The sequence below is a fragment of the Hipposideros armiger genome, unplaced genomic scaffold, assembly GCF_001890085.2.
Source record: "Hipposideros armiger isolate ML-2016 unplaced genomic scaffold, ASM189008v1 scaffold_107, whole genome shotgun sequence".
NCBI classification, from domain to species: Eukaryota; Metazoa; Chordata; class Mammalia; order Chiroptera; family Hipposideridae; genus Hipposideros; species Hipposideros armiger.
The window spans coordinates 648,804-662,360 of record NW_017731457.1 but is presented as its reverse complement, the minus strand read 5'-3'; the positions used below and the strand labels follow the sequence as shown (position 1 = coordinate 662,360).

Genomic DNA, 13,557 nt, shown 5'->3' with positions numbered 1-13,557 from the left:
AGGGCGCAGCATCACTGGCCCTAATGTGAGATCCAAACCAGGGTCCTGCTGCTCAGAGCTGGCGTCCCAAGCCAATTCTTAACCAATGCGCCACTTGGCCAGCCCTAAGTATTTTTTTTAATGTGAGTTTATTTTAGGTTTCAAAGATAATTTATTCTACGTGCTTCAAATTTAGTCTATAAAACAAGAGCCTTGTTGAGGATACAGTACGAAATACACTGGCCATGTTTGTTGGACTCACCAGAGTTAAGTAAATATTCACTCGTGTGCCAAAGGTGTGTCAGATCCATTTTTAGGATAATGCTTATATCGCAGAAGAAAACATTACATAAGAATTGCCTGTAAATATTTTAAGACTTATCAATACAAGGATAAAATTACTAACACGTACAGTATTCTGCAAAATCCTTCTGCAAATCCGTCCTGGCATTGACAAAAGCATGTCCTTTCTCAGTTCCGACGACAAACACATCTGTTTCATACACTGCGATGCAGGCCACTTCTGCCTTGGACTTGGCCAGTTCTTTACACTGAAATAGAAATAAAGAATAAAGTGTTATATACAAGGGCAAATCCAGATTTTGTGGGGCCTGAAAGTTCTGCTTTAAGAAAAGAATATAAAATTAGGTATACACATGAAAATTTATTTAGAATGAGAAAAACCACCAAAAAATCCCACAAAAATTTATCAAACAAATACCAAAAACATCATAAAACCCTGAGAAGAATGTATTTTTATTAACCACCTGTGATATTGTGACTTATAATAATAAGAAATATATATTTGGTGTTCTGCACTGTTCCTGGCACAGAGCTCCTAAAATCCTTGGAATTTCCTAAGTGAAGAGAGCAATAAAAGTGCCTTTCATTATGTTAAAGAAGTTGATTTTTGGACCACACCTAAGGATAGGGGCTGATTGCCAGGAGAACCAACCTGGTGATTAGAAGGTTGGAATTTCCAGCCCTACCTCCTGACCTTTGGGGAGGAGAGAAGGGCAGGGGGTTGAATTCCATCACTAATGGCCAATGATTTAATCAATCACATCTATGTAATGAAGCCTTCATAGAAACCCAAAAGGATGGGGTAGGGGAACTTCTAGGTTTATGAACACATGATTTGGAGAAAGTGGGGTGCATGGAGAGGGCATGGAATCTCCCTGCCTTTTCTCCATTCCTTGTCCTATGCACCTCTTCCATCTGGCTGTTCTGAGTTGCATCCCTTTATAATAAACCAGGAATCTAATAAGTAAAATGTTTCTCTGAATTCTGTGAGCCACTCTAGCAAATTAATTGATTCAAGGAGGGGGTTGTAGGAACCCCCATTTTTAGCCCATAGATCAGAGGCATAGGTGACAACCTTGACTTACAATTGGCATCTGAAGTGGGGGCAGTCTTATGGGGCTGAGCCCATAACCTATGGGATTGGATGCTATGTCTGGAAAGATAGTGTCAGAACTGAATTTAATTGTAGGACACCCAGCTGGTGTCAGAGAATTGCTTGTTGGTGTGGGAACCCTCCCCACTACATTGGAAATGGGTGTAGAATCTTTTTTTCCTATGTTCTTCTCTGGGCTTTATGATGTTTATGGTATTTTGGCTGCAGACTCTCTGACTGCCTCTTCCTGTGACAATAATTTTTAAATATTTTAATAATTTAATATTTCCTCCAACATGGTGGATTACATTTTTATTATTAGTATTTATGGTAGGGATGTAGAAAACATGAAGACTCATTTACAGCCACATTTGTTGTTCATTATAGTGCTACAGGTTTATGCCCTACAGACAAGTGTCCTGATACATTCTACTTTGTGTAATTCCTTTCAAAAATTTCAAAGAATGTTCGTTTATAACAGCATATTGCCACATTATTGAGTATATTCTTGACCAGAGGGAACTTCTGTTTTGACAAGGCATCAATCAAAAGCAAATCTTCTGTTTACAATTTTACCAACTTAAAGGTTGGAAGAATTTTCCAAAGACTAGCTTCTGGCTCTGTACATTGAAAACCTTGTTTCGCCTCTTCTTCCCAGATACTTCTGGATACAGTATGACCTCAGGCTTTGCCCCTTGATGTCATGTTACCAGATGAGTTGACGCAGTGGGCTGCAGGAATATTCCTAGAAACCATTCCTACCCTGGGATGTCTAGTGCAGCAATAACTAGCAATAACTTACCCGGACACAAAAATAACAGCAAACCACATAATACTTACCACTAAACAAACACTAAATGTATGCCCAGCCAGCGTCCCCTTCTTGAGACCCCAAAGATACCATGTCCACTCCAACGTCATCTGACATGGTGGATTACGGTCGGCAGAATAATGGCCCCATAACGACGTCCATATCCTAATCCCTAGAGCCTGTAAATGTGTTACCTTATATGGCAAAAGGGACTTTGCAGATGTGACTACATTTAGGATCTTGAGATGGGAAGATTTTCTTGGAATAATGAGAGCCCAATATAATCACAAGGGTCCTGGTAAGGAAAAGAGGGACGCAGAAGAAGGAGGTGTGACAATGGCATCAGAGGGCAGAGCAGTGCCCTTGCTGGAAGGTGCCACAAGCCAAGGAATGTGGGTGGCTTCTAGAAGCTGGGAAAGGCCAGGCATAGCTTATCCTTGGTAGCCTCCAGAAGCAATGCAGTCCTGCTGACACCTTGATTCTAGCCTTATAAAACCCATTTTCTGTCTTCTGACTTCCGGAACTGTCAGATAATAAATGTGTGTTCTTTAAAGCCACTAAGTTTGTGTCATGTGTTACAGCAACCACAGGAAACTAGTGGAGGGGCTGTGGCAGAGACAAAGTCAGAGGAGGAGACAGTAACCTTAACTGATGTGGTGAAAATACCTTATTCTAGCAAATTTTACTGGAACATCTGTGCACATAGTGCTGGGACTCTCCCAAGGCCATGGAAGGGGCCAGTGCAAGACGGGAGCCCAGAAGCTCAGACCCTGCCCCCCCTGACTTCACAGCAAATCTGTGTCAAATGAGCCCAAAATTCAGCAGTTAATCTACATATAGACTCTGGTAGCAGGTGAAGTTACCGATTGTTAGCCTTACTTTGGTCATCATCAGTAGAAAAAATCTTTTTAAAAGCATTTTTTCTCATTATGAAATATGTATATTATAAAAATTTTAGCAGATACAGAACAGTGCACAGAAAAAAAAGATAAATCCTCTGTAACTTCATTACCCAGAATTAACCACTACTCATGTTTTGAAATATGCACACAGATATATAATTTTTAAGAACAAAACTAGAATTGTACTACTGTATCGTAGGTGGGCATTCTGCTTTATTTACTTATTTTTGAGTATTTTTAATCCTGAAAAACATGATTTTTGAATAAATATCTAATATTCTGTCCTGGATGATTCAGCTGGGCCCAATGTAATCCTTATATGCCAATTTAATCATGACATTACTGAAGTTTTTTCCTATGACAAATAATACTGATAAACGTCTAAGAACATTAGTATTTCTGTGCATGTTTGATTATTTCTGTGCGGTGGAATCAAACAAGTGAACACCTGAGTCAAAGGGTATAAATTTTTTTAAGGTTCCTGAAACTTATTATGATAGCATTTCAGAGAGGCTAGCACTCCCACCCGCACTGTGACAGAGGCCATGTCACCTTACTATTACAAGCACTGAGCACATTATTTGTGGGCTGGACTTAGTGACTCATTTCTCCAGAATAAGACATGGGGAGGGAAAAATAGTAACTTGACAATAGAGAAGTGTGGCAGATGCTACCTGTATAAGTCAGGGTTCTCCAGAGAAACAGAACTGATAGGAGATTATATACATATAATATGAGGTTTATTATAAGGAATTGGCTGTGATTGGCTGAGAAGTCCCACCATGTGCTGTCTGCAAGCTAGAGACCCAGGAAAGCTGGTGGTGTAGCTCAAAGGCCTGAGAGCTGGAGAACTGATGGCATAGATTCCAGTCCAAGTCTGAAGGCCTGAGAACCAGGAGCACCGAGGCAGAAGATCCATGACCCAGCTCAGCAGGAAGGCAGAGAACAATTTCAACCTTCCTCCATCTTTTTGTTCTATGTGAGCCCTCAGTGGATTGGATGATGCCCAGCTGCACTGGGAGAGCCATCTGCTTTACTCAGCTCACCAATTGAAATGCTCATCTCTTCCAAAAACACCCTCACAGGCATACCCCCAAATACTGTTTAACCAGCTATCTGGGCACCCTGTGGCCCAGTGAAGTTGACACGTAAAATTTATCATCACGCCACCTTGGCCGGGTGATCAAGGTGAACCTTACCAGTGATTAGACATGCTGACGGCATGCACCCCAATACAAAGTGATGAGAGGGGCACTTCACCTCTTTGGTCTTCTTTCCAAAAACCCATAAACTCAGTCTAGACAAGAGGAAAACCTTAGAGAAACCCAAATTAAAGGAGATTTGATAAAATGTCTGACCAGTACTCTTCAAAATTGTCAAGGTTATGTAAAACAAGGGAAGACTGAGAAAGTGTCCCAGGTCAAAGGAGCCTGGGGAGACATGATGACTACAAGCAACATGGTACCACGGGGTGGATCCTGGAATAGAAAAGAACTGATGAAATTTGAATAAAGTCTGGAGTTAGTTAATAGCAATGTACCAATAGTGGCCTATTCATTTTGAAAAATGTATCATAATTATGTACAACGTACCGTGGTTATATAAGTTATGGGTGAAGAGTATATAGAAACTCTCTATACTCTCCCACTTTTCTGTAAATCTTAAAAGTATTCCTAAATAAAAATGTATTTAAAAACCCCCAAAACTTCTTGGTTTCCAGAAGCTTAGGGCAGGAACGAAGAGGGAGTAATTATTTAATGGTGCAGCACTCCAGTTTAGGAAGATGAAGAAACTCTGGAGAGGGATGTCGGCAATGGTTGCACAACAATGTGAGATACTTAAAGCCACTGAACTGTACACTTAGAAACGGTCAAAACAGTAAATTTTATGTGATAAAAAAACCCAAAACCTTCTTGATTTCCTCTCAAGAAAACTTCATAGCTTACATCAATTCATCAGTAACTCCTATGAATTCTACCTTCAACAGATCTTTCTAGTCCCATCACTTCTTCCGTCCTCCCCCATTCTTACCCTAGACCAGGACACAGAAATTTTCTACCCGAACCACAGCCACAGCTCACTAACTATCTCCCTGCTTCCACTCATTCCATGTTTACTGCTTTTGTTCACACAGACACCATGGCTGCACATCGTCCCTGCACTCAAAACCTTCCAGTGGCTTCCCACCACACTGAGGAACGCTGTCCAGAGCTCTATGTGATCTGACTGCTAGGTGCCTCTTGAACGTCACCTCTGACCACTTTTCCTTTCCTCACTCCGCTCCTGTGTCACTGGACTCCCTGATGTTCCTTGAAAATAACAAACTTGTTCTCATGGCTTTGAACACTCTGCCCCCAGAAACTGGCTTGACTCATTTCTTCCGGGTCTTTGCAAAAAAGGCAGCTACCGAGAGAATATCCCCCAGACCATCTCTGCATCTAACCATCTGTTCTCTCCCCTAAACCTGTTTCTTGACTTTCCTTTTCTTTTTTTAAAAAAGATTTTATTGGGGGGCCGGCCGAGTGGCACATTGGTTAAAAGCTGGCTTGGGACGCCAGAGGGCCCCGGTTTGGATCCCACATGGGGGCCAGTGACACTGCCCTCCACAGCTAAGATGCTGAACAACAGCTCAACCTGGAGCTGGGCTGCCGTGAGTCGCCAGCGATGGCTGGTTGGTTGCCATGGGCTGCTGTGTGTAGCCAGCAGCCGCCGTGAGCGGCCGTCCAGAAGCTGGCGACTGATCTGCCTCGCCTGGGAAGAGCGCAATGATGGTGCCAACTTGGGCCAGTGAAGCAATGTCCTCCACAACTAGACAGACTGAAGAACAAAATGACAGCAACTTGTCTGTTCCTCTTCCCCCAATTCCCCAGCATTGTTCCCATCCCCCAATTCTCCAATAAAAATCTTAAAAAAAAAAAAAAGAAAGAACTGACAAAGAAAACAGATAAACAGAGAAAATCACAAAGCCAAAGGTTGGCTGATTGGAAAGATAAGTAAAATAGATTAATTCCTTGCAAGATTTATCAAGAAAAAAAGAAATACAAATTATCAATATCAGAAACAAAAGTAGAGACATCAATACAGACAGATTAAAATTATAAAGGAACTAGTATAAACCATTTTATGCCAACAAATTTGACAACTTAGATGAAATGAACAAATTAAAAATATTTACTGAAATGGGTATAAGAAGAAATAGAAAATATGAATAGCCCTATATATGAAAAATTAGCATGTACCTATGAAACTTTTTAAAAACCTGTAATTAAATTTCAACAATTAGAAATCCCAATTGGTAGCTGACACTAATGAACTGAAAATATCTTTCTTCTTTATCAAGTACATACTCACCATATTTTAAAGATTGCTTCATTGTTAAATTTCTCTTCTTGATAGTAGAGACCCTAAATTTTGGTTTTAGAAGTCAATTTGAATCACTCAATCAATCTCTCTCTCTCATGTATATATACACACACACACACACACACACACACACATATATATAATCTACCTATGAAAATAAATATAAAATCTTAGATGGATATACATTTGTTCTGCAGTAAAGTTATATATATATATGTATGTAGCTCCTCTGCCATCTTTGGGGACATCTATATATCTATGTAGATGTATCTATGTCTGTTATCTACCCTCCGATTAAGTTTTCCTGGTTTTTTTCCTTTCTTTTTTTTTTTTTTTTTTTGTGAGACTAGATAACCAAAAATATTTATTATAGCTCTTCCAGGGTAGTAGGATTATAAGTGCTATTTATCTTCATTAGATTTCTCCTAAACATCCAAATTTTCCACAAATAACTATTAATTTTCCAAAATATTAATCATTCTTTTAAATGATTATTTTTTTTCCTTTCTTGATTCTAGGAAATGCAAACTTGCTAACTTAGTATGTGGTAGATGACCTGCAATGGTAGAGATAAACATTATGTAAGGTGTAGGTTTTGATACCTTAGAGTGTCCCTCACATACGGCCAGGTATGCTAAGGCTCCCATGTACTCAACACATACATATTGGCATATAGAAGGTTCTGAAAGTCTCATAGCTAATAAAGGGAAAGAGGAGTGCAATGGTTATTATCCGAAAATTACACCTAACAAGTCCTGAAGACAAATTTTTTCCCTTTCCTTTGGGAAGGAGTAAAATAAGTATTTTTTTTTTAAGATTATTTTTTACTGGGGAATTGGGGGAGGGGAACAACATTGGGGAATTGGGGGAGGGGAACAACATTGGGGAATTGGGGGAGGGGAACAACATTGGGGAATTGGGGAAGGGGAACAGACAAGTTGCTGTCCTTTTATTCTTCAGTCTAATTGTGGAGGATGTCGCTTCACTGGCCCATGTTGGTATTATCATTGCGCTCTTCCCGGGTGAGGCAGNTATCTCAATAAAGCTGTTATTAAACAGCAAAGCTTGGGTTTGAAGGCCGCAAAATACAACCATGTGAGTCTCTCCCCCCACCCTTATTTCTAAACCATAATAGTTTGGACTGCAATCCCAAGCCAGAAGCTCTTCTTAGGGTCTCTGTATCGGTTTTCTGCCAAAAAGCTGCAGGAGGCTGCATAGCTGCCAGCAACCGCGACAAAACCGAAGCCAAAGGCTACTCGGTAACGCACGTGAGGGACGTTGTTGGGGAACCTCCGCGGAGGAGCCGGGCGCAGTTACCAGGCAACTGCGGCGGCCTCACCTAACCAATCAGGCACTCCGCACACAGCGCCGAGAGCCCGTGTCCGCCAGGCGGAGCGTGACCTCACGCGCACCGGACCCCAGCGAGCCCCGAGTCCGCAGCATCCGCCCCCATCGCCCCGCCCAGCCAATCAGAAAGGAGAAGGATGCGCGTTCCGTGCGTGCGACCGTTGCCCACACGGCCGGGCTTCCCTGCCCCACCCCCACTCTTGGGGCCCTGCCCGCGGGCAACCGGATTCGGGGGTCCGCTGAGCCGGCAAGGAAAGGGGTGCTTCCCTCGTGCGCCTTGGCGGGCGGCCTCACCAAGCCTCCCTTTCGCCAGGCCGTGGGAGGAGAAAGTGCCAAGAAAAGCACCCGCTCTTAATGGCGGCGGGGGCGGAGTACGCACCTGAGGTCCCCGTTAGTGGGCAGCGACCGCCTGACCGCGGGGTCCGAGGGCTGGGCCACTGCGGAGCGGCCAAAGGCCGAGGGCAGCAGCCGGGACGGCGAGGACGCGGGGGGCGGCGTGTGGCGGCGGCCTAGGCCCTGCTCCCNAGTGAAGCAAGGTCCGCCACAACTAGACTGAAGAACAAAAGGACAGCAACTTGTCTGTTCCCCTTCCCCCAATTCCCCAGCGCTGTTCCCATTCCCCCAATTCCCCAATAAAAATCTTAAAAAAAATAAATAAATAAAAAATAAAACTTATCCTAAGTTATTTTTTAAAAAAGTTTTAGTTACCCCCAGATCATCTAGGATTATCTCTCCATCTTAAGTGCCTTCACTTAACCACATCTGTAGAGTTCTTTTTGCCAAAGAAAGTAACATTCACAGGCCCAGGGATGAGGTCATGGACATCATTGGTGGCCATTATTCATTTTACCATCATAGGTTGCTTTCAAAATTTCTCTTTATATTTGGTTTTCTACAGTTGAAATATGATGTGTATGTGTGTGCACACATGTGTGTATGTGAGTGAGTTATGTGTGTATTTGGTACTTTGTCAGTTAACCCAGTAATGCTCTTTATAGAAAAATAAAAATAAATACATCTCTCTCTCTCTGTGTGTGTGTTTTCTGGTCAAGGATCCAATTCAGGGTTACACTTTCTTTTTTTAAAAAATTTATTTTAAACTTTATTGGGGAATAGTGTGTTTTTCCAGGACCCATCAGCTCCAAGTCAAGTAGTTGTTTCAATCTAGTTGTGGAGGGCGCAGCTAGCTCACTGGCCCACGTGAAAATTGAACCAACAACCTTGGTGTTATGAGCCCGGCGCTCTAACCATCTGAGCCAATCAGCCGCCCCTAGGGTTACAGTTTCTATGTGGGGTCATGTCTCTTCAGTTTCTTTCCATCTGGAACAGTTCTCCAGTCTTTCTTTGTCTTTCATGATACTGACATTTATATAAGTCCAGTCCAGTGATGTTGTGGAATGTCCCTTAGTGTGGGTTTGTCTGATGTTTCCTCATTAGATTCAGGTTATGCACTTTGGTGGGAATGTCACAGAAATGGTACTGCTCCTTCTCAGGGCATCCTGTCAGGAGGCATGTGATGTTAATCTGTCCCACTTGATTAAGGGAATGACTGTCAGGTTTCTCCACTTTTATAAAGTTACTGATTTTCCCTTTTTAATCAATAAGTATCTTGCGATTAGAGACTTTGAGGTTACGTAAATCTGTCATCCAATTTTTCCCCTCAAGGTAAAGTTTATATTTGGATGTAAACAGATGCATATAAGTGGGTTGTTAATTTACCTTTGAATTTAGACAAAAAAATATTCTCAAACAAGGTAACACAGGGGCCTTCGCTACATTTTCAGATCTGGAATGCTTAGATCAATTTCATTATATCCATCATGTAAGAAAAACAACAAAAAAAGATAATTTAAAAAAATCCTCTGACAAGCCCATTCTCCTCTATAAAGAAGGGTACGCTTACACAGATAGGATGTAAAACTTAAGTTGAACATTAAAAATGACAGTGAAATGTTTCAGTTCTGTTATTCTGACAGTGGTCCAACCATGGGACATTTTACAGAACTGTAGACCGACTCACCATGGACTCGAGAGCAGACATGAGGAACGTCACCACCATCCTGCTCTCTGAAGACTCCTCATCTTCCACTGGCAGGGTAGACATTGCTACTTGGGCCATGATTCCTGTGCAAGAGAAGAAAGAAGGACGTGAGTGTGGTAGAAACCCATGGTGTCCTTCTACATACACATTTAGAGTTGTGAGGGTCCTCACAGAAGTCCTACATCAAACCTTCCTTTAGAGTTGAAGAAATTGACATTTAAAGACATTAAATGACTTGCCCGAGATCTCTGTATGGTAATGCTAACTTTCACATAGTGTATTTTTCATGTCACCTCCTCATAAAATAAATTCAAGTGTTATGCGAGAAGCATGTTGACTACTTCCCAAATGAGGAAGGGAAGAAAATGAACCTTACTGACCCAATGATGTTTTGTCAGATTTCAGCATGGCAGTGCCAGCATGTGGTATCCAAAGGAACACCACTTTCCATTTCACATACACAGAAAAAAGGGATAAGTGGGTTTGTATATTAAAGATGGGAAGAGAAAATCCCTTCCTTCTTTTCCAAATTTTGCTGAACTCTAAATCAAGTTAGAATTAGAAAATTTCTTGCTTTTTCTTCCTTATTTGGTTTCCATGGAACTGTCATGGTGTCAGCTGCATGACAGGAGTCGTAGTAACTACAATGCAAATGAGATTATAATGACATTATAATTAGCTAAAAATCAGGTGCTGGTCATAGGGATCTGCCTAGCTGGATGAAAATGGTTCTTGTTTTTCTCCAGCTGCAGGTGCCAAATACAGTCACTTGTTACTTGTGTAGCCAGTGAGGCACCTCATGTTGTACCCTGGAGGGGTTGTCAATTTCCTAGACTAGCTATCCTGCCTCATATCCATATGAAATATCCAGAATAAGGAAATCTATATGGGCAGAAAGATCAGTGGTGGCTTAGGGCTGAAGGATGAGGTAGCTAACAGGTCTGTACCTGTTTCTTATTGGGGTGATGAAAATATTCCAAAACTGACTGTGGTGATTATTGCTCAACTCTGGGAATACACTAAAAGCCATTGAATTGTATACTTTAATGGGTGAATTGTGTGGCATGTAAATTTTATCTCAATAAAGCTGTTTTTAAAAATCAAAGGAAATCAAAGGAGGTTGGATAGAGAAAAAGGAAATTAACACTCAGCGAACACATACTAGGTGCCAGTACTTTTCTGAACACCCAGTTTAATACTCACACATCCTTTAGCCATTCTAACAGGTGAGTAGTATTATCACTTTGTAGTTTTAATTTTCATATTCCTAATGACTTGTACATTTCTGTTTTTAAAAATTGTATGGTCAATACTATGTAATTCCTTTTAGGAAAATTAGTATCTAGAATGTCTCATCAAGAATTCAGATTAAATAATTTCACATGAAAGGCACAACTTGAAATGACTTTTATTTTGGGCAAAATATGTCCATCGGCAAAACCCAGAATGGGGAGGAAGCCTGCTCAGGGTTGTACACGATTCATGGTGGAGCAGGGGCTGGGACCACACTGGAGGGACAAGCAAACTGAAGACCACTTGGAGTCTAGATAAAGGACCTTGTGAGGGCAGGTGCCCCATGATTAGAGACACCACACATCCTGGACCAGGACAGTCCCAGTTCACCCTGCCTTACAGGTGAAATTAGTAATAGTGTTCCCTTCACTCAAGTGCCTGGGGGATACATTATAAAATGTTTCCATGTGGGTGATTTGTGAAATGAAAAAACCATCACTAGGACATGGCGTTGTGTGTCCTTCAAACAACTTTTAAGCTCAGAGGTCTCTCGATGAAGCAGATCAAAAAGCAATCAAAGGATTATTCACTCTTCCTTTTAATTAAAGGAACAAGTTATCATAAAAATCCTTCCAAGTGATGTAAACTAGATTCTCATTAGGATTATGTTTCATTTCTTTGATTACTAAAGATGAAATACCTATTCATGTCATAACATTTTTTTTTAATTAAGGCAAAATTTACATATAGTAAGTTCACCTTTATTAGTGTACAGTTTTATATGTTTTAACAAATATAAAGTCTGTAAGCAACACTAAAATCAAGGTATAGGACAGAAAGTTCCATCACCCCCCAAATTCCTCCATACCCCTTTGTAGTCAATCCATACCCTGAACCCCAATCTCTGGTCATAACTCATCTGATTTCTGTCCCTGTTGTTTTGCCTAATCCAGAATGTCATATAAGTGGAATCCCATGCTGTGTTGTTTGGTGTATCAGTTTATTCTTTTTATTACCGAGTATTCCATTGCAGGAATGTAACACAGTTTATCTTTTTGCCACTTAGAGAACTTTTGGGTTGTTTGCAGTTTTTTTGATGATTATGAATAAAGTCACTATGACCATTCACACATAGGCTTTTGTGTCAACCAAAATTTTCATTTCTCTTTGTCAATACCTAAACGTGGGATTGCTGGGTCGTATCTTAAGATTTTGTTTTTAGCTGTAGAAGAAAGTACCAAACTGTTTTTCCAAAGTGGCTGTACCATTTTGTGTTCCTACCACTAATACATGAGAATTCCAGTTGCTTTGCATCTTTTTCAACACATGGTATTGTCAGCTTTAAAAAACAAACAAACAAACAAACAAACAAACGACTTTAGGCATTCTAACAGGTAAGTAGTATTACCACTTTGTAGTTTTAATTTTCATATTCCTAATAATTTGTACATTTCTGTTTTAAAAAAATTGTATGTCAATACATGTAATTCCTTTTGGGAAAATCAGTATCTAGAATGTTTCATCAAGAATTCAGATTAGGCCTTTTGAGTTCCTTTTGCTCGGCCCGCTCCCAACACTTTGGAGTGTGCTTTCTCTTCTAATAATGGCCCTTGAGCCATTCTCTACTGCTTGGGCCTGCTTCTATTTCTTTGAAATGTAGTTTTTCTTCTAATAAACTGTCCTTTTCTGCAATTTTACCTCTCTGGTCTGTGTCTCCATTCTTTGGTTCCACGAGACCACGATCCTGGTACACACACAATCACACACACCAAAAAATCCTGCTTCAGGGGTAGGCCAAGTGGCTCAGTTGGTTAAGAGTGCGAGCTCTGAGCAACAGGGTCGCCGGTTGGATTCCCACATGGGCCAGTGAGCTGCGCTGAGATGAGCTGCCACTGAGCTGCCAACAAGTGGCAGGATGGCTCAACTGGTGAGAGCACGTGCTCCTAACAACAAGGTTGCCAGTTCGACTCCCACATGGGATGGTGGACTACACTCACCTGCAACTAAGATTGAACACAGCACCTTGAGCTGAGCTGCTCTGAGCTGCCGACGGGCTGCCGGATGGCTCAGTGGTTAGAGCGTGCGCTCTTAGCAACAAGTTTTCCGGTTCGACTCCCACGTGGGATGGTGGGCTATGCCCACCTGCAACTAAGATTGAACATGGCACCTTGAGCTGAGCGGCCGCGAGCTGCCGACGGGCGGCTGGATGGTGCCTGGACTTGGAGCTGAGCTAGCTGCACTCCCACAACTAAGATAGAAGAACAACAACTTGGCTGTTCCCCTTCCCCAATTCCCCAATAAAATAAAAAAAAAAATTTTAAATAAAGAATTCAGATTAAATAATTTCACATGAAAGGCACAACTTGAAATTATTTTTATTTTATGCAAAATATATCCATTGACAAACCTAGAGTTTTCACTCCAATTTCTTGTCTGTATTTTTAGAAATCAGGGCCGGCCGAGTGGCTCAGTTGGTTAAGAGCTC

General features: G+C 41.4%; 1 protein-coding gene across 3 annotated transcripts in view; it reads right to left on the bottom strand.

Annotated features, from left to right (window-relative positions):
* Positions 1-13,557, bottom strand: part of LOC109385016 (general transcription factor II-I repeat domain-containing protein 2) — a 394,301-nt gene that overhangs the window by 45,518 nt on the left and 335,226 nt on the right. For 2 of the 3 annotated variants that reach the window (XM_019646848.1, XM_019646849.1), the window contains exons 2-3: positions 9,819-9,922; positions 392-530 (exon numbers count right to left, since the gene is read on the bottom strand). In XM_019646848.1, the coding sequence (XP_019502393.1) occupies positions 392-530; positions 9,819-9,917 (238 nt within the window). In that variant the 5' untranslated portion in view covers positions 9,918-9,922. Of the gene's footprint in view, positions 1-391; positions 531-9,818; positions 9,923-13,557 lie in introns of those variants that run through there. The other variant, XM_019646850.1, reaches the window with a different exon arrangement.